Source organism: Neodiprion virginianus, chromosome 3, assembly GCF_021901495.1.
Source record: "Neodiprion virginianus isolate iyNeoVirg1 chromosome 3, iyNeoVirg1.1, whole genome shotgun sequence".
Taxonomy (NCBI): Eukaryota; Metazoa; Arthropoda; class Insecta; order Hymenoptera; family Diprionidae; genus Neodiprion; species Neodiprion virginianus.
In genome coordinates, this window is record NC_060879.1 from 3618432 (window position 1) to 3644848 (window position 26417).

Sequence of the window (26417 nt, forward strand, 5' to 3'; positions counted from 1 at the left end):
TTTTTTTCGGGCAAAAAATTTTTGGTCTCAGATTCGATTCAAATGACCCTTACTCGACCAATTGGACACCTTGGAACTCAGAAAACGCAGCGAAAACGGCGTGGGATCAACAGGAGAGAAGTTACGAAGGAAAAAGCACCTGCTGAAAAATGTCGAAAACACAGGTTCTCGTTTTTTGGCTGTAACTTTTTATTCGTTGCTCGCAGCGTATTGGGACTGCGCCCAATCGATTTCTCTCGCAAAATTACGTCAGAATAGTGCCAGAAAGAACTTATTCCAGCGCTTTTCAGAATCGCGAAAATTTTCGCCAAAAATACAAAGGGGTTAGCCTTACTTTTTTTTCGGGCAAAAAATTTTTCGTCTCAGATTTGATTTAAATGACCCTTACTCGACTAATTGGACACCCTGGAACTCAGAAAACGCAGCGAAAATGGCGTGGGATCAACAGGAGAGAAGTTACGAAGGAAAAAGCACCTGCTGAAAAATGTCGAAAACACAGGTTCTCGTTTTTCGGCTGTAACTTTTTATTAGTTGCTCGCAGCGTATTGGGACTGCGCCCAATCGATTTCTCTCGCAAAATCACGTCGGAATAGTTCCAGAAAGAATTTATTCCAGCACTTTTCAGAATCGCGAAAATTTTCGCCAAAAATACAAAGGGGTTAGCCTTACTTTTTTTTCGGGCAAAAAATTTTTCGTCTCAGATTCGATTTAAATGACCCTTACTCGACTAATTGGACACCCTGGAACTCAGAAAACGCAGCGAAAATGGCGTGGGATCAACAGGAGAGAAGTTACGAAGGAAAAAGCACCTGCTGAAAAATGTCGAAAACACAGGTTCTCGTTTTTCGGCTGTAACTTCTTATTCGTTGCTCGCAGCGTATTGGGACTGCGCCCAATCGATTTTTCTCGCAAAATTACGTCGGAATAGTGCCAGAAAGAATTTATTCCAGCACTTTTCAGAATCGCGAAAATTTTCGCCAAAAATACAAAGGGGTTAGCCTTACTTTTTTTTCGGGCAAAAAATTTTTCGTCTCAGATTTGATTTAAATGACTCTTGCTCGACTAATTGGACACCCTGGAACTCAGAAAACGCAGCGACAATGGCGTGGGATCAACAGGAGAGAAGTTACGAAGGAAAAAGCACCTGCTGAAAAATGTCGAAAACACAGGTTCTCGTTTCTCGGCTGTAACTTCTTATTCGTTGCTCGCAGCGTATTGGGACTGCGCCCAATCGACTTCTCTCGCAAAATTACGTCGGAACAGTGCCAGAAAGAATTTATTCCAGCACTTTTGAGAATCGCGAAAATTTTCGCCAAAAATGGAAAGGGGTTAGCCTTACTTTTTTTTTTGGCAAAAAACTTTTGGTCTCAGATTCGATTTGAACGATCCTTATTCGACCAATTGGACCCTCAGGAACTCAGAAATCGCAGCGAAAAGAGCGTAGGACCAACAGGAGAAAAATGTCGAGCGAAAAAGCACCTGCTGAAAAATGTCGAAAATTCAGGTTCTGGTTTTTTGGCCGTAACTTTTGATGCGTTGATCGCAGCGTATTGGGACTGCGCCTAATCGATTTCTCTCGCAAAATTACGTCCGATAAGAGCTACAATTACTTGATTCCAGCACTTTTCAAAATCGCGAAAATTTTCGCTAAAAATGGAAAGTGGTTAGCCCTACTTTTTTTTTAGGCAAAAAACTTTTGGTCTCAGATTTGATTTAAACGATCTTTATCCGACCAATCGGACCCTCAGGAACTCAGAAATCGCAGCGAAAAGAGCGTAGGACCAACAGGAGAGAAATGGCGAGCGAAAAAGCACCTGCTGAAAAATGTCGAAAATTTTGGTTCTGGTTCTTTGGCCGTAACTTTTGATGCGTTGATCGCAGCGTATTGGGACTGCGCCCATTCGATTTTTCTCTCAAAATTACGTCGGTCCAGCGCATGAACGAATTCATTCCAGCTTATTTCGAAATCGCGACAATTTTCGCCAAAAATGCAAAGGGGTTAGCCTCACTTTTTCTTCAATTTTCGAGCCGAAAATTTCCGGTCTTAGATTCAATTTGAATGACCCTCCCCCGACTAATGTGACCCTCAGGAACTCAGAAAAGGCAGCGAAAAGAGCGTGGGATCACCAGGAGCGAAATGACAAAAGAAAGCTTTTGTTTTTCGGCTGTAACTCCAGATTCGTTGATCGCAGCGTATTCGGACTGAGCTCGATTGATTTTTCTAGTCTAATCACGTTGGAATAGTGCAATGAACAATCCGTCTTCAAACATTTTCGGTTCGTCAAATTCTCACTAAATAGGCATCTTGTTCAGTTTCAATAATATTTTCAGATTCGCATGCAAAAATCGATTGATCTTAGAATCACTTCATGCGACCCGCAATAAACTATGCGTACATTCAGCAGTGCGAAAAAAAGATCTAGAACTGTCAGCGATTGTTAGGTTAGAAAATACAACAGATAAACGTTAAAGATTATTTTTTATTCATAAAATACTGGTTACATAAGATAGAAACAACTTAATACTACACAATATCTAATGTATTTCGGCAGAGGTCAGGTGCACCTGTCCGCAAACTGAGACTCAAACTACATTTCAAAACTATAATATACTTTCACGATATCGTATTCTTTATATTCCGCCTAATACAATGTAAGGTCAAGCTACTACATACTGACACTCAACTACTTGTTCTAGAATCAGGGCATATCAAATAAACTAAAATCTTGCGTTACTAATCCGCCATTCCCCTTCCTCACCCTTCCAAGAATTCGTTGCAAATCTGATGTATCCAGTCGTATGTTCCAATATGTTGTTTGTCGGGTAAACCTTCAGTTTTGTTAGTCTTGAAGACTCATCATACCCTCAACAACGTAATTGTGATATGTAGAACAGCAGTGGACAGAGAACTGAAAAAATATGAAAAAATTTTCATGAGTTTCGGCTTTAACTCCAAGTTCGTGGCTCGTGATGCATTCGGATTGCACGCAATCAATTTTGCTTGTAAAACTACGTTGATATGCCGCATCAAACAATAGAATTTGACATGTTCCAAAATTTCTTGTATTCTGACTGACAAAATGCAAAGAGGCAAGCCTTGCTTTCTCCGCGATTGTTCATAGTGACAAATTCTTTCTACGCGAACAATGGACGCCGAGTCGACTAATTCAATCCTAGTGAAGCCAAGAAAGACATACAGAACTTTATGGAATCAACAGATGAGACGCTACGAAGAAAGTGCAAAAAAATTCATCCCTTGATGTCAGTTTAAAATAATAAAATCATACGTATTGCATCCTGCAGAGGTTTATTGCACATTTATGCAGGCCCGAACTCAAAGCATAGTCAGAAACTATAATATTGACTACCTTGGACTTTTGCATCCTCATTGAATAGTCAGATTTACTACGCAATGTTGAGTCATTTTTTTTTAATTTCATTTTATCTTCCACTTCAATATTATTTGGCAACTTATCAATGTACCGTACACTGACACCCAAACACTTGTACCAGAATTAAGACATACTAAATAAACAGAAACTGAATCCTTGCAACTCTGAATGTCTGATTTTTCCTTCTCAACATTCAAAAAATTCCATGTAAATTTGATGTTTCAGGCCTGTTCTTTTGAGCCGTTGTTCAAAAAGGGCTGCGCCCTACTATTCCATTATTTTCCACGTTACTGTTAATAACTTTCTTATTGCTGAGGCTGAATGACTTTTCCTCAAACGTGAATAAAGCTGAACATATACATTCTAAGGTATACGATTATGTGTATAATGAAGTCACGTTTCGTGATTACGAAGCGCTCGTCCAGAATTAAAATCGTAACATTTCTGTGAAGTGTAAAATACCAAATAATCATCACACGCAGTAAATAGATTAGGGTCACTGTGACGTAAATTCATATCAGATGCAGCTATCATTCCGTGTTATTTATTATTCTAGTGTGATTTGTAGCTTGTATATACGATACCCCGAATAAACATTGTAAACTTTTCAGCAAAACACCAATGCTGCAACGATGTAGATTTCGACGTGATCCAGGGGCGAGAGAGAAAGAGAGAGATTGAATTTTATTGATGAGACTAAGGACTCAAAGTCCTTTATAGTCCAGGCAATTTACAAGAATAAAACATGCACCAAATGGTTAGTGATTACGATTGCTTGGATTGTAAGAAAGGAAATGATGTTCAATTAACCCGTGATTGAAATTAGGACATCACGTATCCAAGAACATCACTCGTTTTGTCGCTTTCACGATTTTCAACCTGCTACGAAATGTCACTGTGTTAAATTTCGTCTATTCCCATTTCCGAAATTGTGAAATAACGGTTATCGGATAATCTACATTTATTGCTGTGTTTTTAAAAATACAGAACACAGAAGCACGAGGAAGAAATACGATATCGTGAACAAGAATTACGTCGAGATTGAGTAGTTCTGACAGTGTTACAAAGGAGCCATTATCTTTTATTCGTAAGCAGTTACTGGGATTCGAAGAATCGACTTCGTATCGACTCTCAGCTATGTTATTTCCAGTTGCGTACCGCATTTAGCGATCACTCGAAGAGAATAATACCATTTCATTGATTTACGTTGTGATCTTATTTCCGTGCTTGAAGCTGTTGTATATTTTCCGACATAAATTCAAAGCGATCACTATTGTCTGGCTGATAAGTCACAGCGCCGATTTACCAAGTCCAGCTCGACGAGCACTGACAAAAAGTCACCCTTAATCCCTTGATCCCAATCCCAGCCGCCATTTCACTTTAACTCCCAAGGGCATTAGACTCGGAAAATATTGCACTTTGTATCGATTTCAACCGTTCCTTTGAATGCCCCATACGTTACGATTCCACGGCCGAATTACTCGCCCGACTAAATATACCTTACACTCCTGCCAGCCAGATATATTTTTCTTAGTGTTACGATTTACACGCGATCCAAAAGTGTCAACGTTGTGGTTTAGACGAGAATCCAAAGTGCGAGAAGAGGCATCGGTAAATTACGCTGACTGCGTGGCCTATATTTAAACTCAACCCACTTATTCTCCGAACGTGTCTGAGAAAATATTTTTTTTCATTTGTTTTTTCTTTTCTTTTTTTTTTTTTTTTTTTTAATTTTATCTTCACGCGTTCAAACATTCTAGCGGTAGTCGTCTGCTGCCGTCGAGTATGAATCACCCTCGCAGAATCATTTTCAACCTACAGAGCTGCGAATCATATTCTTTGGTAGGCGATTGAGGAGCGAAAAAATAGTGAAAGTCTGATTGATGAATGAATAAAAATAAAAAACAAACCAAAAGTATATATATGTAATTTTTCTTGACTGAAGAATTAACGAAAAACAGATGCAAACTTTTCTGGGTATAATATTTATTCAAATCGGTTGACTCTTTTTTCTCAGAGCCTACAGAAAAACATTGTATAAATGCATTTTTTACAAAATATTTAAAGGGGAACTTACTATTAATATAACAACAGTAAAGTACAGGGTTTGTAATTTTAACAATTTTTTCCGACTAATATCGTTAAATTAACTGTTTAAACTATTACATGTTTAAGAAACAACAAGCAAAGTTTAGTGTTAAGTTTGGAGTAAAAAAAAAAAAAAAAAAAAAATAGGAAAATTGGTGGATAAACGCAACGCTTATACCTACTGTATTTTTCTTTGTAGATAATTCCATTTATTGACGTGTACGGATATCCTGCAGGCTTTAGAGAGAAACCGCAATTCTCTGACCGATAAGTCATCAAAGAATTGTGGTATTCATGATTTAAATCTGTTCCATCTTTTAGTACGTCTATCTTACGTCTGTTATTTTACAATATTTACGGTGACAGACGTGGAGGCTAATAGCTCTCTGTCTTCATGGTTCCCTAAATGTTAAAACTGGCCTTGACGTCGTTGGTGAATATTTTTTCAACTAAACTGTAGGTTTTGATGTTTATAAAATATTAGCGAAAACTAGAAAATACTTTATAAATATGACTGAAAATTGTGTAGAACTCTCCATTATAATTCAATCATTTATTAGAGTTAGACACAAACAATCTATGTTTCTCGATATACGATTTTCTGATGGCATCCAATTCTTTGAGAACTCGTCAATTGTCATTTGTAATTTGTCTGTAGAAACGATTTATTGACACATTTCATGCTTACATCGTGTACCAAACTTACAATAAATTTGAAACAACTATAGCTAATATACATTTCATTTAATTCACCAACATCTATGACAGCGGTGAATTTTTTTTTCAGCGAATGAATTTTTAGTACACACAATCAAATATTATCTTTTATCAAAAAATTTAACACATGATAATAATTCTAAACCAAAACATAGAAGTATAGAATCACGTACGTCTAAATCTAGAAGCTTGGATAATTCTTAAGAAAATATATGAAACGACATATTTTTTCGTATAACTGCTGAGACCAATTCTCAGAGCATCTTAGCAATACTGCCGTACGAATCATAATTCTCAGATTTTTCCAAATATATTCTGCTGCGTAATGTAGCTAAATTAAAATTATAAAAAAAAAAAAAAGCGGTGAGCAATTTTCTTTGGAAAACTTGATGCTGAAATTAAATTATTCGACACGTGGTTTTCGCTCACTTCGAATTCACGTGACACATACATCGCAAGGAAGAGTTATAAAATTCAAACGAAGCTCGATGACTGGTGAATCGTTTCACGCCTCGTGTACGGTTTTTTTAGTTAGTTATAATAACATGATTCATAATCAGATTTAGACCCCAACATTTGGCCTTTGGTTATTCTGCTTGAGACACTGACCCAAAGCTCGGCGTAAGAATGTCAAAAAATAATCGATTATTTTTCTCCACAATCGGTTATTGTTTTTTACACCCACGAACGATGCCATGCAATATCAATTTATGCGATTAAAGTATCAATTAGTATCATTGTCATACTTATTTTTACATTTTACATTTTACATGATAACTGAAAGGTAAACGAATATTTTTACCTGGAATTGAAAAATATTTGAAACGAAACTAAAAATTACGAACAAACTTTTCCGCTATTATGACTACATACTAAAATAAACGAAATTTTGGTTTCAAAAAATACCAAAAAATCGATTAATTTTTATCGCTTCAGTCGAGTCGTGTTAGATTATTTATTTATTTATTTTTTTTTGGACTTGATTAATCGATGTATCGATTATTTTTAGCTCAGTGGTCATCGACTGACTTCTATGCGACACGTATAATTAGTACGCCGGTAGGAATCGTGAAATAGAATGGCTGATGGCACAAAAGCGACAGCAACTATTCGCAGTGCAAAAACCCTACGGTTGTAAATAAAAATATTTAATAACACTTACGATCTCACGTTGATTTTAATCAGACCTTTGTTTAATGTTGTGCTATTGATATAAAATCGATGTTGAAATTGTTCGGTAAAAAATGTCAATTTCTTTTTGAAATTCTGTTGCTTCTTGCGCACGAATATTCCATTAACACGATTTGATTTGATGAAATTTGTTATCAGATCGATGAAACTAAATTCCCATTGATCTATCATCCGTAAGTACCATTTCAATTTCACCTAAATCGTATACGATTAAATTTAAATTGAGGTTTATTGACTTTTCTCGTTTTCAACCGGGTTTTCCGATTCATCGAAATCATGATCCTTGGATACCAATGTACGGTGACAAACGTAAAAACCAAGTGCGATAGATTACGGCGATAAAAATTACAAATCAAATAAACTTACGGGTAAATTTTTGTTTTTACAACATAGCTACGCGCTTTTCTTGCGTCGTTTAAACGAAATTTAAGCAAACAAAACGTCTTGGTTCTTCACTTATTTTATTTATTTTCTTTCTGCGTTGCTTTATTTCTCTCTCTCTCTCTCTCTCTCTCTCTCTCTCTCTCTCTCTCTCTCTCTCTCACACACATGTTAAATACATCTGCCAGCCAAAAGTATCGAACATTTATGACACTGTCCTGATGTAACAATTTTCCTATTACAAAAATGAAAAAGTAATTTTAAATTTTCGGTCTTAAACGAACTTGTGATTCATTGTAAGCACAAATCTTTAGATCGGATCAATCAATTCCGGTACCGCCAGATTTATAATTTTTTCTCTCATCTTAGCAATCAATTATGGTTTAATATACAACAGAATTGATATCAGAGAAGTAAAAATTCGATAGGGTGAAAAAATCGCTGTAATTTTATTAATGTTGTATGTAAATATGGCGATACTGCGGAATTGATGCTGACTGCATAAATTCACGACTAAAGAGAATATCGATGTTTTTTCTCTTGTTCAACAAAGGAATCGATCAATCGAATGAAATAAATTTAAACGGAGTGAAGTTGACGGACATTCCGGCATCGCTATACCATAAAATAAACTCGCAGCGTGTCATATATTTTCTTCGTAAGGAGAAAATACGGAGTATGTGAAAAGTTGAAAGCGAACCAGAAATACACGCCGTAGAACTCGAAGAGTTTCGTTGAATTGAAGAGGAGAAATAAGAGAAAGTAATACGAAAGTGAAAAATGCAATATTACAAAAATAAGAATAAAATTTCATCCCCGATTAAAATAACTCTGCAGTCGAGTCGTGTTTCTGCATTACGATTTATTATTTGAGTCGGAAATGACTTTTATTCGTACGAATCTGAGTATCGTCTTATTTATTTAGTTTTTTTTGCCATCGTTCCAACGTCAAGTTTTTCCTCGTGAGAAGCTCGGGATGAACACTTTTTTTTTCCAGTAGAACAGTTCTCAGTTTGTTATGATTCTGTTCTCTCATCCGTAAACAAAATATAATTTTTAGTCTAGATTCTCTAATTCCGATGTATAAATAGAGACGGCGTAAATTCATTTGGAGAAAAAATTGTGTAATATATCCTATGATACGTGATCCGAAATACAGCACCGTATATTATGATAAATTGAAAAATAAGAGGAAAAAATTTTTGGCCAAATTGTCGACTCTGACCGACAAATAACAGATGCTTGCGTGTGTGGTTTATGTAATCATACTCGCGATAAATATTCTTAAGCGTTTCGTTTTCTCGAATGATACAGCGAAACAAGTTCAGAGTTCTTTTTGAGTTTCGGATGAAAAAAATAAAAAAAGCAGCTGGAACCGATAGCCGTCTCTGTCTATTAATTTATACCTATTTTCAACAAGCTGTCGATTGTTTCCTCAATCTGAGCAATGAACTCAACGAAATCCCATTTTCACTCCGTACAATCGTTCGTTCCCCATGTTAATTATGAACCCATGTATTTTTGGTCAGCCATGTTTGGCCATGGTCATGAAAAATATACAAGTTTAATATATGCGGTGTCTTTTTGCTAAACAGATACAGTTTTCACATGCATTTCTCAGATATCAGATTTTCACTTCAGTAATTCTAGTAATTCTTTAATGTATTGCAATAAACAATTTGTCCCAAGTTTCACACGATTAAGTAATTCCAAAGTCTATGATTTTTGATGGAACTTTGAGTCCTTCATATATTCTTGTATATATATATATAGGAAATTCCTTGCAAAATCGACCAAAGTCTGATCCTCACCATTTCCAATATTGTTTAAAAAAATTTCTGCAATTTTCCCCAGTCCGAAACAGCATCCTGAATTTTTGTCAGAATTTTTATTCAAATGCTCAATTATTTATAAATATTTGAAGTGATTTTGGAAAGGGCCTTTTGTAGAATTTTTAAAAAATTGTTAGAAATTGTATTTTATATTTGAAACATTTGAAGACTGGGTCCATTATTAAAATCACTCGCAATATTTATAAATAATCATTCAAAAAATTTTTGAAAAACATCAAAGGTGGTGAGGTTCGAACGTTGGTTGGATTCACATGGATTTTCCAATAAAATATTCGAAAGGCTCGCATAATATTTGTGTAAATTTTAATTTCAAGTACTTACTCATAAAATGTTGCCCTGATACAATATAAACATCTCCAAATTTCTTCACAATCTTGACACAAGAATCAACTTGATGAAAATATTTGGACGTCTTTTTCGTTTCTTCAACTCGTTCGCGAACCCTTTTCTCTAGCACAAAGGTTTTTGCCATCTGAAAAAAAAAAAACTGTGATAAGACAAAGTGTCACCGACTTCAATCTTCACATCAAAGGGCTATTCATTCTTGAAATCAGCTGTACACCCTAGTTTAAAATCAGTTAGAAATCGTTGTGACTGAGAAAGAAAAATTACAGTATATTACATTCGAAATTATCTGAATGGAACTGAAATCAGTTAAAATCACTTAAAAATATTTGGAACCGGAATGAAAATCGTTTCGAAATCATAATCAAAATCATTCAAGATCGTTTGAAATAATTCAAAATCAATCGACATCGTTAGAAGTCACTAAATCACTTGTGTCGCAGTAAAGCCTGATAGAATAGCTCCCTGCTTGACGCAATGAAATTTTTCTATTGACGGAGGGTTAATCGCCGATCGCGACGTCAGGAGTTAATAATTATATCCATTTGCGCAAGGTCCGTCTTTCAAGGCTCCGGCTGGATCGATACCGAGATAAAGGGTTCAAGCGCGTTAGTTGTTTGGACTTTAGGGAGAGGAGCGCATTTTCAAGAGGAAACCAAAAGACCTGATGAAGTTCGCGTTTTCGCTCGTAGATATTCGTGCAGATCGCGAACAGCGAATATTGGCCAGACGGTTTCCAGCGCGCGATGATCACCATGCTCTCTGGTCTTGGCGTTCAAAGGACGCTTGTAACCCGGCGTCCGGACGCCAGTTGACGCCGCGACGCTGCAGCGACAGGCTCGCGAATAACGGCAGAACGGCGTTTGCTAACTGTCGGATTTTATTTTTCGCCGAAAAGAAAATAACCAATATTTGAATGACCGAAGGATTTCTCACCACGCGATGTGCGAAAAGAGTAGTTATTTTAACGGGAATAAGATAGGAGGATAAATAAATTTCTAATTGAACCTTGACGAAGTGAAAATGAAAAAACTGGGTGATACTTAAAACGTTTATGTAAACGTTTGTGTATATATATATACGTGTATAGATTTGTAGTCGAATATTCTTGCGGATAGTTTTGGGTAAATGACCGTTTTGTGATGTACGTAGCGTAAATAAATCTCGATATAAAAGCTTCTCAGATACATAACATTTTAACGTACTTATCGTTTACATTATACTCCGTGTATACTCGACGTCCAATTCGTGGGAATTATCAAAATCTGATAGAACTCGGTTGGATTTCCTAAAAAACAGAAAAAAATTTAAGCTCAATGTAAACTGAACCGTACTCGGTAACTCTGCGTTCAATGATACTGATACTTTTCTTTCAAAGTGACACAAGAAGACTGAAGTGTGACATCGAAGCTTTCACGGCATTGAATTAGTGTGTGGATTGTCTTTCGAAAAATCCCGGACGCCGGCATATACGTTACATATACATACGTGTAACCTGTAACAGATATATTTATAAAAAGACACGTGAAAATGTGGGTGGTTAGTGTATTTTAGAACCCCTTCAAAGCAGCGGCGTATATGAAACAGCTGAAATTTTTCAGAGCAGTAGAGAAGTGTTTTTTCTTTGGTGAACGTGCTCGCGAAATCGGCATCGCCAAAGGCGGGAAAAGTCGGCGTCTATCCGATTTAATTCAATCGTGGATTTCAAGTATTATCCTAGGTCCGGGATCCAGCCAACTAGGAACAAGAGAAAGATCTACGTCCGAATGTTATGGACCGAATTAAATTGCCCGGCAGCAGCTGCAGTCCGCCAAAATTCTCGCCGGCATTCTTGAGCTTGGAATTTATCAGACTGTCCGAGACAAGTGGATCGGAACGGATTTTCAAAGCGTAGAACGATTTGGAGTTGTTTTTTTTTTCTCTCGCGCGCGAGTGAATTTCATCGGAAGAAATCGAACGCATTGTAATTTTAAAAGCTATGTGAATCGAACGATACAGTCGCATTCGTCCAACAGATTTATTGACGATCGTCATCTCCGCGAATCGATCGTCGATAGATTGTAATTTTTTGGGAAAAAGGAGGCGAACAACAACTCCGAAAATGTCGAACTCACCGAAAGTACGTCAGCTCCCGCCTAGGCCAAGAATCACACTTCCGGTTCCCGGACAGTACATGGGATATCCCCAGACGCCGATGGCCTATGTCGGAACCCCGTACGGGCAATCTCCGATCCCCGTGACGCCGATTGCCGGCACACCGCACGTTATGTACGCAAATAAAGCCAGCGAGTTTATGTTCACTCAGTTCAAAGGTATCAAGGATTGGACAAAGTCGGGGCTCAGCGTTGGCGAAAAAAGCGCCTTCTGGCTTTACGAGAAGGTAAATTAGTCGATGACTCTGACGACGTTTTATCCCTCTTGAAATTTCTCCTCAACTGCAAAGCAAAGTAAATACGCGTCAGAGACTTATCAAAGAAATTAGGTTAAAGCTAATGTCTGCAAATTATTTCAACATGCTTGGGATATTAGGAGAATTTTGTTGCAAATGACCAATTTATGAACATTCATCCGCATTTCTTTTGATCCTTTCAGTCACAGTGGGATGCTCACCATCCCTCTACAAAAAATTCCATATCCCAGCCTTGTCAAATTTTGTTATCAAATTCGTCATCAGCGACCTCAAAAACCTCCGAGTAAAAAAAATTCAGGCCAAGATATTGAGTTTAAAAATGTGTGACTGAAAGGGTTAATATTGTTTCTAAATTATCCCGGTGCAGATTTTTTGTTCTTACTTATCAAGCAACGCAGAGATATAGACGTAAAAAATAGAGACACGCACTGCTTCGTTTGTAGCTTCATCGAATTTTGTGTCACGTTCGCAGGTCAGCTCCTGGAGTAAAAGATGGTTCACCCACATTTTCCTGTTCCTTATAGTCTTCCTCTACAGCGTCGTCGGCGCCGTGGTCTTCGTCGAGGTTGAAGGAAGCAACGAGAACAAGCAGCGAGAAATGTTGCGAAAGCACAGGTGCGTGAACCCAACACCCTAAATTCGACGCTGCGATTCATTTCAAATTTCTTGACAAAACTGTCACTTGAAACTGTCGAAAAACCAGGAAATAGGGAAGAAAATTCACGAACTTCGGCGTTGGAACAAAATTTTCTTCTACGAGCTGGTATTACAGACGTTTGCTAGTTCTTTGGAATGTTCAGTGAGTTCATCTGGTTACTGAAAAAAAGAAAAGATACGTATAAGTTGAATCATTTTTTTCAAAAACAAATAATTTTTGTACACGTTCTTGATTGTTAAGTATGTGTATTTCCTAATTTTTTAGACAAGTAATCGAAAGCTTCAATTTCTAGACTATCGCAATGGCTTTGTCAGAAATACTTAATCAGTACGCGATAAAAACCAGAAAAAAAAAAAAAAACTTTAGGATTAAATCAACCGATTCCTCGAAGATTACATATTTTCGAAGTACATTTACTTTCTGTGAAATTTCGCGTTGTTTCTCTTGATTAAAAATCCCAATAATTCCCCGTTCGTCAATTTTTTCTTTTAATATAATCCGAAGTGGATGATTTCGTCAGGCTTCATGAATTTTAGTTACGAAAATTTCTGACAAGGTTTCAGGCTCGTTTACCGAGTTTCACGACGATAAATTTCCATCAGAAACTGGAACGAAACTGATAAGCAGACGTTATGAAATCCCCTCGGGGCGTTTAGTTCCTTAAACATATAAAAGGTTCGCCCAAATTCTGGGCATGTAGGCGTACAATTTACCCCCTTCGTAAGGCGGAAAATCGGCCACGCTTTTTCGATACCGAACAACCTCGTTACATGCAACCTTCCTCGACCCCGGTTATCTTTTATCCGTATCATAATAATAATAATTCGCGATCAGAGACTCGTGTAACTGTTCAAAAATTTTTCGATAACACCACACCGGTCCAATAAGTTGACGACAAGCTAAATCGAATCTAAAATCTTCATCACGCTTTAAAATGTTGCTTTTAGAGCGCTCGTTTGTCACGAACAATTTTTGTACGGTACAGTACACTTTTTATGCGCTATGCATACCGGTTGTATATTTTTTTGAAATTCCTCAAAAATCGTAAAAAAAACATCTTCCGAAGTTGTCTGATAGTTCAAAATTCAATTCTGCAAAGTATAATCATTTTTTTTTTTGTATACCCAAGAACTTGTGCTTGAATATCTTATTGCACCTTCGTCGTTGCCTGAATTTGAATACGATCGAAACGGTAGTTCCTCGGAAAATCGCGATGATAGTCAAACTCCGCGAACTGCGACCGAATCGCTTTTCACAGCAATAAAACGTCGTTAAAATCGTTTCTCCGCGGTCCAGCTGATATCGATTACGCGGCAAACCGTGTCACTGGTTTAATCTGCGCGTATAATACGCCGAGAATCTATAATCCCACGATTCTTCATCCACACGTGCATCATCGAATCACGAATTGTCCCGGACAGCCGAACCTTCTCATGGAATTAGTCTCGGAGTAGTAAGAAGAAAAAAAAAACGTTCCATGTTTCGGAAAATCCGACAGGACTTTGTACGAGAGATTACTAATCAATTTACCTTCTCCGTAGAGTTTTGGGTCGCCTAATTAAAGTCCCTTGATTAACGGTCAAGCCATTCTCGGGCTTCAAAGCTCCAGCGAAATACCTGGTTCTCAGGAATGTGCAATGCGACGCTTTTATAAATCCCATGAAATGCTTTTCTGCAGATAGTTAACGAGCTCCATTCACCGTCTGTCCTTCCGCAGATAAATTCGTACTGTCGTCGTGGTCCGAGATCGTCTCGTATGTCACCAATTTACGTGATATTCCATAAATAGCAAGGAGAATGTGAACATAAAGAGCATCGATTGAGTTATCGGAATCCAAATACGGGCGTGGCTGATCAATATGGCGCCGATAAGGGAATCAGCTGATCCTTTCAGGTTATTATCCCGCGTATTTGGGGTGCAAGAAATCCCGTTCAAGCTGCTCGGAGCTTATTTCGTTGCGCTGATTGAATTCGGAGTATATAATGGAACGAAATACGATCGGTTTAATCGGTAAATACAAGAAATGTATTTTGCCACCAGATGGCGTTGTTGGGTAGGTCGAATTGCGTAGAATCTGTACGTCGATCACACACGTCATACACGTGCGATATTAATGATCGTTGTGAAATACATGTCTCTGGATAATAGATTTTCTGCGTTTTGCAAGTTATAGGTTAGTACAATTTTTGTAGTTAAACGTTGAGCGCGGTTAAACGCAAGCGGTATATTATTATCCGGCACCATCGATTTGTAATAAAAACTGAAGCCCCGCTGGCAGGAAAAAATCTCCTCCCGGTAAACTCGTGCCGAAAAAACGGCGCTTAAGCCAGTCGGTAAATTGTAACAAAATAACTTTTCAATTATTCCGATGGATCGTTCTCTCGAAAATATAGGGATTTTGACAGGGATAAAATTTGTTGGACACTTTGAAGTTGTCGCTATTTTTTTAAATACTTTATTTTTAACTCTTTTTCAACCTTTTTCGAACATTTTATTGCGAATTTCCGCGTTTATTTGATTTCTGCGAATTGTAACTAGCGTAATTCGCGATCACGGAAGCGTGGCTAATTCGAGTCTAACACAGGTTTTATACCGAGGTCAAGGCTGATCGTTAAACGTGTTCTCATTCTCGGCAAGAACTTTTGGTTCGTGTAAAGCGGGACCAAGAAACGTTTCTAATCTTATCAGCTTCTGTGGAATTTTCTCAGATCTAAGGAAGTCTCTCAAAATCTCATTTTCTCTTGATTTGGAGTAGAGTTATTGCTTATCTACTTGCTATGGCGCCAGAGTGCTAAGACTCAGAGAAAAACAGCTGCCAAAGAGAGCGGTGGATCAATGTTCAACCTTGAATTATTTAGATCTACTTGCTGCGGGATGAAAGCCAAGCTTTTTTCCAGAGAACTGATCAGTCCAGCATCCTGATTGTTGTAGAGGTTCGAATACATATTTTTTTTTTCTACTCTGAGCCTATTTTGCATGAACGATAAGATTTAAATAATGTTGAAGAAGTGTATGGAAAAATGTACAATTCTAAATTTTTGTTCACAGAAACGTTTAATTTATAAATATATTCAATTTCAGTAATAATTTCAATTCAAACCAAGCTTAAAATTAGTTGCGACTCTGATGGGATTGCGCATCGAATGAAAATTATTTTTAATTCAGCGCACTGTAAATTAATAGCGAAATACAATCAACTTTGAAAAATTGAGACAACATATTCTACGAATGTTGTATCAGACGATGTAAAGTCCAAGACTACTTAATCGATAAAATTTCCATCTTACCCTGTGATTTCACAGTCCTCCACAATGTAATGTGATAAATTCGCAATTTACTTCAGATTACCACGAGCATTATAAACTTCCTGTGATAAATTCGATATCAGTATACACCAGTCGCAAAATAATATGAAATCCCGAGTTAAACTCGAATGAAAAAAATGATTTCGTAATAAATTCGTCGTACAAATGTAAGACGTATTCCATACATTGAAAACATGATATTAGAAAAAGAAGAATAATTTACTTTGCAGAAACGAGACTGTACAGAGTATCCGAGGACTATGCGACAACGTTGATCTGAGAAGGAAAGACGCGTTAGTCTGGGACGGAAACGTCGTAAAAGAGTTGCAAGAGTATGAAGATTACGTTATTGAATTTTCGAAAAGCGGCTTCACATCTACACTGAACGACAGGGGCGAGGAAGAGAAGATATGGACGTTTTGGAATGCGATATTCTACTGCGGTACAATCTACACAACCATAGGTAAGATACTCCGTAATACGTTAGTTGTACAGGGCATTCCGTGCCAACTACTCGAGGCATGCTTCTGACCCGCAAAAAAACATTTCGATTAATCCAACAGCTGAACATTTTCAATCGGTGTATTCTCACGGTGTCTCAAAATGTTTCGCATCACACCCGATTGCCAAAAAATTTACAACCATGGAAATGCTCCGTGTGTTTAACAAACGTCACAGAACACGTGAAAATCGTTATACGACCAGATGGCGAGTTCTATTTTACTGTTGCAAGCACACCGTGTAGTGTCGATGAAAAGCTTCAGCGACACTCTGGTGTCTGCAAGAAAAAAAAAAAAAAAAAATCTTTCACCACCAAACGCGAATACCAATTTCCGGTCTGATTTCATTTCCTACTTACAGCTGCACTCACTGCTTGAATTGTATACTGAACAATAAATAAACATTGCCACCTATCGCCTTGTGGGGATTGATTTGTCTCTCTCTCTCCCTCTCTTTATCTCTCTCCTGGAAGAGAGCAAAAAAAATCGTGAAAGCACGTAGTAAAAAATTAATCGCGACGACGATCGACGCTAGTTTCGTGCTTCCGGCTACCTCACAGCTGACGATCCAAGAAGTGGGCGAGGTTGATAATCGATTCGTAATCGAGTCGTAAACGATGACCGTTAGCCGCGTTCGACGAGCCTCGTTAATTCGATCAGCAGACGTATTTATCATGTGTTTCAACTCTGGGTATCGGAATAACGATTCGTAGGTTCAATTAACTGAATCGTATAATCGCAAAACGGCGTGCTGACTGAATAAACGTTACGAATCTGATCTCCTAAAGTTTCCCACTGTATGTAATAGTATTGCAATGAAATGGTGGAAAATAGTGAAGAACGAGATTGTTATGAATTGCTGTGACCCAAACGGTGAATGCATGACGATTGGCGTTGACAGTTGGTATGATTGATTTTCGTCAAATCAGTTAACTTTTGTTTCATCAGAAAATGTATTTGCATCAGTCACCGTTGAACTAGTTGGCACCTGGCTAGACGGTTGCGATATTTCTTTAGTTGGCCCAAGTCATTATGGTTCAGAGATCTATTTTGCGAAGATTGAGGCAATGACGAAGGGTAATGACTGACACGCGCCCTTAATATAAATTTCGACAGAATTTATTTATTCTGAAGCTCAAGGCTGAGGCAAGTTATTCAATTTCCGATGAATCGTTTTTCATTGATGCAATGAGAACTGATCGACGTCGCATTTTTGTGTGCTGAAACTTTTGAGAAAACTAAATTTATTAAACATTTTTATCGTCGACGCGTTATTATTTGCTTTTTGAGCGTATTTGGAGTTACGTTTCTATTCGAAATGCCGACCCTAAACACATAGTGAGACGATATTTCAACCGAGATATCGAATCCGTTGTCTTAAAACAATTTAGATCTTATTTCAAAACTTACGCCCACACTTCCTGTTCAAAATGCTACACCCTTGACAATTTTCTGAAAATTTTCTCCGAATGAGACTTCCAATAATCACTAAGCTAAAGGTCGCAAGAGACCTTTCAATCAACTAAAAAGATGAAAGGAAAGATCACACCCTTTAAATTAGGAAGAAGGTAGAAGCTCTCTGAGTTGTAAATACCGCTTCCGAAAATTAATTTTCGATTGCTTTTGAACTGTCCTTGATATTCGGTATGGAAAAATACAGACATTATTAAAGTAAAGTTTTCGCATTTGATAATTTTTCTAATCAATTATGCAGTTTAAAACTTTCAAGTTTGTTTAAACGAGGTTCAAATCTTGCTTGAAGAATAATCAATTCAAAGGGAAACCAGAAGAAAAATCGACATTGTATATAACAGATTGAATATCATAAATTGAGAAAATTCGATAAAAAAAGAAGAAGGGTTCAGCGGGTGTTTAAAAAATTGGCTAAACAGAATTACATTTACAATTCGATAAATTTTGCCCTTCAACGGACCAACAAAATTCGCTGCTCGGTGCATCCTGTGACGTGACGAATGACCAGAGACAGAGCTTTTCTACACGCGTCAATGGAATGCGGAAAAGCTCCGGACATTTGTATTTCTCATTGCTTGTTCCCCGTGTGTATAATGTTTTATGCACAGCCTGAAGAGGTAGCTAATGTATAGTGTTCCATATTCTGTCAGGTCGTTGATCGACGTGTTTTTACTTGAATACGTGGGTAAGAGAGACTAAAGTACCACTAAATCTATTTCTAGGAAATTCTCGCTTCTGTGGGACTCGGTGAACGTGTAATTTGCCGGCATTTATGAGTGCCAAACTGAGATATTTGCTGCAATTTATACACAGACGTAATTTGTCCGTAGTTTCTAAAGCCACGTGTTTAAACTTCTACACGTCTAAACAAAAGTTGTTAGAATGAAATAAGAAAATGGAAAGAAAATTGAAGAAAAAAAGAGACGATCTCCTACGTGAAATTTCCCGTAATATCAACACGTCTAACGTGTTCTTTGATTCTTTGCAAATTATCGGCACGTGTACACACTCACACATATATATATATATATATATATATATATATATATATATATATATATATGTGTGTGTGTATATGCAAATACATACCCGTCATTAACATCACGTAGACCAGAAGTCAGTAAGTTCCGGTCGAGTATACGACGTGATGAAGTTCGAAGGTGTCCGAGGACGGGTTTTTCTACTTTTGAATCTTATCGCGACCGAAGTTATCCTGCTTGCGTAACACTCAAAACTCAACCGAAATAGGCAACGTGGGCGGTTCACAGTTGGCGTCGCCGACCCAACAGTTTATCTGCAAAGTTTCAGCAAATTCCTTGACGCCCAGTCGCGATTTTAACTGCACGTATATATAGAAAGACCAGAAATAGTGAGAAATATCCGACTGCAAGTTTTTCTTCCTCTCAGAATTTTAGAGTAGAACAAAACTACGTTTCTCACATCAGACACCTTTTTTTCCTCCCGTTGACTGTTATTTTCATGAACAACAATTTGGAATATCCATCGACGAATGTATGCAGATTCGAAAATTGCACGACAGATTCGGATGTTCGTTTCTGGAAGAAAACGTCACAGCTGCAGTTAAACATTGTGCGGCAGGGTTATTTTTAAACGGCGCTCAAGCTGAGTTGCAGCTGTCGTCAGGTGATTCTCTGTGATTTTTACCAACCGCTCAAAGTTGCAGGAAAAATCATAATACCGATGATTTAGATTTTATTATATACAAATTTTGCACATCTTACGAAATACACTTTTCCTCGCATCGTCGTGAGATATAGAAAAATCTTTACACATTTTCATTACTTGTCAAGTTATAAAACGTGCGAAAGACGTGCTTGAATTTTTTAGCATTCGAAAACAAACAATTAGATCTAAAAATAAAAGGTGTGAAGTGTTTTCTGGGAATATGTATTTCTGAAGAGAATGAGAATATTCACTCAGGTTATCAAGTGTTAAAGTTGTAGTCGAAAATCACTTCAACGTGTTTATTTTCAAATCAAGAACAATATACTTCTTCAAAATTCTCATGTTATTCGTCTTTTGCTTTTTTTTTGTGATCATTTCGGACACGTGGATTAAACTTTTCAATTATTATATTAATTTTGTGAATTACTTTATACGTCCCTTTCTAATTTTATGAATAGGCGTGTCTCACTCTGCATAAAATTATATCAACCACTCACTCTAAGATTTTACTATCCAGTAACTTGAGTTGTAACACTTTTTTTGCCAAGAGAAGCTTGGATTTATAAATTAGAGTAGACGCATGAAATTTCTTTGTCGAAAAATGTCTGTGCAATTTATTTAAAAGATTTATTTAAAATCATAAATTTCCGTAATCACTCATGATGCACATAAAAATGAAATGCATATAAAAACTGAATGGTTGTTAAAGCATGTTCCGTAAATATTTGCAACTTGTTTCCGTCAATAGTGTATAAAGAAAAAAAAATTAAATCAATACCGAAAGTAAACAATCTTACTCGTGGGGGAATGAAAATTACAAAATTTTCTGTCTGGGTCAATGAATTTAAAACAAGTCTGTTTCAAGAATCACTTTGTCACAAATAAGTTGAAATTGTTGAAGTTTGAACCTTGAATATTTGCTGGACATGAAATTCTGAGACAATTCTCGAAATGTTTGCCCATAAAGGTCTTGTGTTTTTAAAACAATGAAGATTAATTGCCAGATAATTCTGTCAGTACAATAAAATTGATTCCAACTCTCAGTGCTGACGTATTTCCCTTTGAAAAGGTTCTATAAGAGTCCGAAATTTTCATCGCTTAAGATGTCGACGGGGAAAAAAAAAACGTTTGTTTCAAATCGTCTTCCAAAAATTCGCTACGTCGTCCACGTTTAATTCAGTATTTCAATTATATTACGAGACAAAACAAACCATTTTCATTTATCAGTCGAGATTAAAGTTCAAAAATGTCTCCCCAGAATGAACTTTCGAAAGCTTTTTTTTAACCCAACCCTGCAAGATTTTTCGTTATCCTAGAGCGTCTCACGTCTTCGGCGTAGTAGATACGGTTCGATATCTCGACGGTGGTTTTGCCGCAGCGTCCAGCCTAGCCGGCGCTTGACGTCGGGACGCGACGAAGTAGCGCCGCGTCGCGACGCTGAGAGACGCAGCGGCGGCGTCGTCAGTTGAACTCGGTAGTGGGAGCGGCTGGCGCGCAGTTTTATTTCGGTCGAGAGTGTTTGCCGGGGAGTAAGTAAGCAGGCAAGGAGTCAGGCAGGCAGGCAGGGGTACCATAACCGGTTACCAGGCCTCAGTAAAAAAAAAAAACAATGGAGGACAGTTACACGGTGCATCGTCGCCGCAAAGCGGCGGCAAGAAGACGCGAAAAGACGCCGGATCCTCCGCGTCGGGAGGAAGAATCCGGCGAGGATGATACCGTGGCTAGGGCGAAGATGGAGAGGATGGCTGAAGACACGGAAAACATGGCTCTTCGGGTCGACGATCAGCCACCGGCGAGCGACGTCAGGGTCGAAAAGGTGCGTCGAAAAGGGGCTGGGAATGGTACCGGAAATCAGCCGGAACCCGAAGCAGCGGAAGCCGGGATCGAAACCGAGTTAAAACCATCCAATGCGAACGATGCATCCGACGCGGTGAAGAAAATGGTCAAAAAGTCCGTCACAGAGAGCGACGGAAGCGAGCCAGCTAAATTTAGCCACGTTTCAGAGAGCACTGTGCGGCCACGTGACGAGACTGACGTACCAACGCCGCGGAACGATACCGAGGATATTCGAAACGCCGTTGTTGACACCGCGCCAAAACGTCATCCGGATGAAAAGATGGCGGCGGCGATAAACGAAGGCGCCGATTTTCATCCCAAAAAACGGTCCCGCGACAGATCGGCGCAGAGCAAACAGATTCCCTTGACCGACTCCAGCGAGGATCAGGACGAGGGAATGAGGTCCTTGCGTAGGAAAAAGTCACCCGAGGGTCTCAGGGCCAAGACTCGTTCTCGACATACGGCGCCTCCAGCTGACACTGATGAAGATCAGACCACCTCGAATGCGGAATCGAAGGTGAAGTTGAACCGCGATAAGAGACGAACCAGCAGGCACAGGTATTCGACAGGTACCGAGGACGAGTCCGGGACCAGGAAAGGCGATTCTGGAGCGATTACGAAAGGGGTTCAGAAGGTTTCTGTGGAGCTGGATAACGAACCAAAGGCGAAAGTGCGGGAGAAAAGGTCCCTGAGTCGACATCGGTACCCAAGCGAATCGGAAGAGGAGGTCGGGATCAGGAAGAGCGAGACCTTCCCCCAGAGGTCGGCCGACAAGCAGATTATACGGAGGTCGGCATCCGAGATGAAGAAGCAGATCATTCCGCTGAAAGATGACAGTCTCATAGAGGACTTCGCCAAGGCGCAAGAGGAGTATTTGAAACGAGAACGCGGAATTCTTGATCATGACGACATGGACGATGACCGGAAGTATGCAGCTGACAGAACGGATCCTACGACATTGAGGAAACGTAAACTTGGCGTCCTCCATTCGGACCACGATGAAGCGTTTAAGATGAAGGAGAAAGAGCATGGAATGAAAGGCGAGGTAAAGAAGTCCTGGTTCTCCTGGTTCCCATTCTCCCGAAAAGAGAAAGAGAAACAAAAAGTCGACGATCCTCCTACGGATGATTTGACTCCACGGAAAGTAACTGTGAAAAAAGTTTCTTTTCTGGAAGTCTTGAAGGCCGTGCGTGATATCGTGACCGAATTCAAGGCCTACGTTGATCAAAATCCGAGGGAGATCGAGGCCTTGAAGAAGCTAAGGAACTCCTGCATCGGCGAGTTCATCGTCATCGTAATTTACTGCGGCCTCGGGGCGTTCGCATTCAGATTCACCGAGGGAGCTTTCGAGACGTTCTACAAATGCGGTGTGAAACGTGTGAAGAGGGACTTTCTTGACAACCTCTGGAACTATAGCCACAATATGAGAGAGGAAGACTGGAAGAGCATGGCACGGAGGAAACTTATGGAGTTCGAGGAGCAGCTGCACAGCGCTCACGAGGCTGGGGTCCATTCTTACAGTGGTCAGAAGAACTGGACATTTTTGAACGCCCTCGCCTTCTGCATCTCCGTTATTACAACCGTCGGTGAGAAGGATATCTGTTTACACAGAGTGCCCGACTACGATGATGAAACAACAGTGTGATACGAATTTCGAAACTACCCCTGTATTTTGATCCCCTTAAATACTGCGTACTTTTTGCCAACTTATCTATGAGTCAGTTTATTTACCTTGGAACGAAAATCCCCCACGACGTGTGTTCACTTCTGCTTGATCAGCGTTATTTTCCTGGTTCATTGCTTTCCAGGTTACGGAGACATCGCGCCGAAGACTCAGGCAGGAAAGGCGATAACGATAGTCTACGCCATATTTGGTATTCCGATGTTCTTGATAATACTCGCTGATTTCGGCAAGCTCTTCACTCGAGGTATGAAGTTCCTATGGGCCTTCGTACGGAGGGTCTACTACACCGGAAGCTGCCGTAAAGTTAGAAGAACAGGACCTGTTCAGGTGAGTCGGATGATTCATTTTCGTCAAAGTAATGGAAGGTTCACGTCAAAATTCATGGATCGTGCGAGTGGAAGCGTTTCACAGAGTACGAACATCCTTAACGTGACTTACCATAATTTTCAGGAGGTAATGAAAGGGGTGCAGCTGGTGTACGACTTCGCGACCTTCAGAAGACCGTCGCAGATGAACCCGGAAGAGGTTGAGGAGATCCAGAGACAGCAGACGCAGACGATACTGAATTTGGACGGGAACTTGCCGCAGCCGGAAACTCCGGGCACACCGGCGATGTCGAACTTTGTAATCGATGATGAGTTCAATCTTCCGATATCAGTCGCTATCTCCATTCTACTCGGTTACATTTTCGTCGGTGCAACTGTCTACCAAATTTCCGAAGGATGGGGATTCTTTGAGAGCTTTTACTTCGTCTTCATATCCATGAGCACCATCGGCTTCGGCGACTACGTACCTCAGGTATTGGCCGAACGGCCTGCTGATGCAGTGTGGTCTCTGATAAGCTGAGAAAAAAAATTACAGTTTTCGTTCAATCATCTGGTCCCTAACTGATTTCATTTTTGACCAAGAGGAAAAAATATCGTTTTGGATAAAAATTGAAATTAGTTTTTCTATCTGTGACCAAGAAATCTAGCATGTCTTACTATTCTTTTTCGTTATAGTCACTTTTACTATTATTCTTTTGTATCTGTTCCGATCATTCAATGTTGATACAATAATGAGTTGATATTGAAGCCTTGCTTGGCTGAAAAAAAAGTTAGGAAACTCAACGGAGAGATTTGACATAGCGATAACAATAAAATATAGTATTGACAACTATGATCAAACTAAATTGTTACTTGTAGGTATGATAATGTTTTGTCATACCAACAATATTTAAATCGTTACTGAAACGATACTTGCGTTACTAAAATTACCTTAGTAACTATAGCACGTGAAACTCTTCTCACACCAGTCTAAGGTCATGAGGGTTTAGAAATTCTCGAAGTTTGTAAGTTTACGAATTCATCGTCCGCAACCTGTTGTTCTACTTGAAATACAATGTGTCATGATTTGTTGTCGCGATTGATGCTGTCGTGTTGGGAGAATTCAATTCACTGCAAATTGTTATTTTTTTTCTTTTTTTACAACGGACGTTGCAGCAAACTCAATTCAATCAACTCGGCACAGTCTGGAACGTAAGTAAGCATTTATGTCATAAACGCTTTGGCAATCGTACGGAAGAAGTGAATTTATGGTATGCGAAGATCCGTAGGAAAGAAGAAGGAAAGAAGTGTCAAATCAGACAACCAAGCTCACTGTATTTTTATTTCACAGAATTCACTGGTCAAGATGTTGTCGCTTGTCTACCTGTTCTTCGGCCTTGCTTTAACATCTATGTGTATCAACGTTGTGCAGGTGAGTAAACCCCATAAGACTTGGTCGCCGAATTCCCCCAAGATGAAAAAAAATTCTGATTACAGTTAGGGGTATTTGTGTTTAAAAAAAAATTATCCTATTATTTTTCCAATACAACAGGTGATGCTCTCAGACTCCTTTAAAAAAGCAAGTCAGAAAATAGGCGCCTCGATCGGATTCGAAGTTGCGGCAACTGACGGTGCCGAGGGTGCGGTGGTGGAGGTTTTGGGTGAGGATGATCCGGTTGGTGAAGTACAAGTTACGGTCAAAGAGTTCGAGAGCCAAGAAGAGATTGCCGCTCCTAAGGCGAAACCGGAAGTCGTCGACTTGTAGGCTGCGTTAGAGTTCCTAAAAATGACGGTAATGAGAAAGAAAATTGGAAGTAATAGACGTAGTAAAATAAGGAAAGAGAAATATCGAATTTAACGATAACGAAGCAAATTAAAACAGTTGAATATAAAGTTACACAAAATGTCGCCAATTGCTGCCGTAAAACGAACGATATTTAATTACCATACGTTTCGACGCTAATCTTGCCACATATTACATTACATACGCATTATTATACCTAAGCATTACATACGTTTATCTATAATAAAAATCTGATTGTTGCCATGATAATAATAATAATAATAAACGAACGTGGCTAATGGATTGGCTTATCGAGGATTTATTTTTCGATGTCAGATTAGGCACGTATTTCCATACATTTTTAATAGAAACTTATTTATTAGTTTTTTTTTCTTCCGTAGAACAAAATTTCATTCTACTGGCAATAAATGTAATTTTATTCACATTTTCATTAATGCCACGATCGATTAATTATCATCAAGACATTCGCCGAATTTCTTTACACCTTTATTTTTTGTAGTTTTTAGACCGTTTTTTACGCTATTATACAGCTGCCATGCGAGCTTCCGGATAATACAATATAATCTTCTCGATTGCATTTAATTGAGGGATAGATTTGTTTTATCTTTTTTCTTATGGAACGAATGTTTCAATGTAACGAATGTGCAACTATTTATCGTAATATATTAATTGAGTGCTCGTAGAAAATATCGAATAATGCGGTATGTTTATAATTTTTGAATATATAATGTTCGCTGTATTATATTATATTAATAAGAATCTGAAATGTAGTGCTGCAAACGCACCGA

The 26417-nt window shown here is 38.6% G+C and overlaps 1 protein-coding gene and 1 long non-coding RNA gene across 3 annotated transcripts; one reads left to right on the forward strand and one right to left on the reverse strand.

The window, feature by feature from the left end:
- Positions 1–9793: 9793 nt before the first annotated feature.
- On the reverse strand, positions 9794–14835 carry LOC124299903 (uncharacterized). 2 transcript variants are annotated; one of them, XR_006907102.1, is made up of 3 exons: positions 14566–14835; positions 12807–13193; positions 9794–10094 (listed from the first exon to the last, which is right to left on the reverse strand). It is a non-coding gene; the product is annotated as an uncharacterized LOC124299903 (long non-coding RNA). The 2 variants fall into 2 exon arrangements; XR_006907101.1 differs by lacking the exon at positions 9794–10094 and adding an exon at positions 12245–12402.
- A 6624-nt stretch (positions 14836–21459) lies between these two features.
- LOC124299900 (uncharacterized) lies at positions 21460–25965 on the forward strand. The gene is made up of 5 exons (XM_046753326.1): positions 21460–23422; positions 23645–23847; positions 23971–24318; positions 25177–25257; positions 25378–25965. The coding sequence occupies exons 1-5, from the start codon at positions 21610–21612 to the stop codon at positions 25588–25590; spliced, it is 2658 nt and encodes an 885-aa protein (XP_046609282.1). The 5' UTR covers positions 21460–21609; the 3' UTR covers positions 25591–25965.
- Positions 25966–26417: the final 452 nt, after the last annotated feature.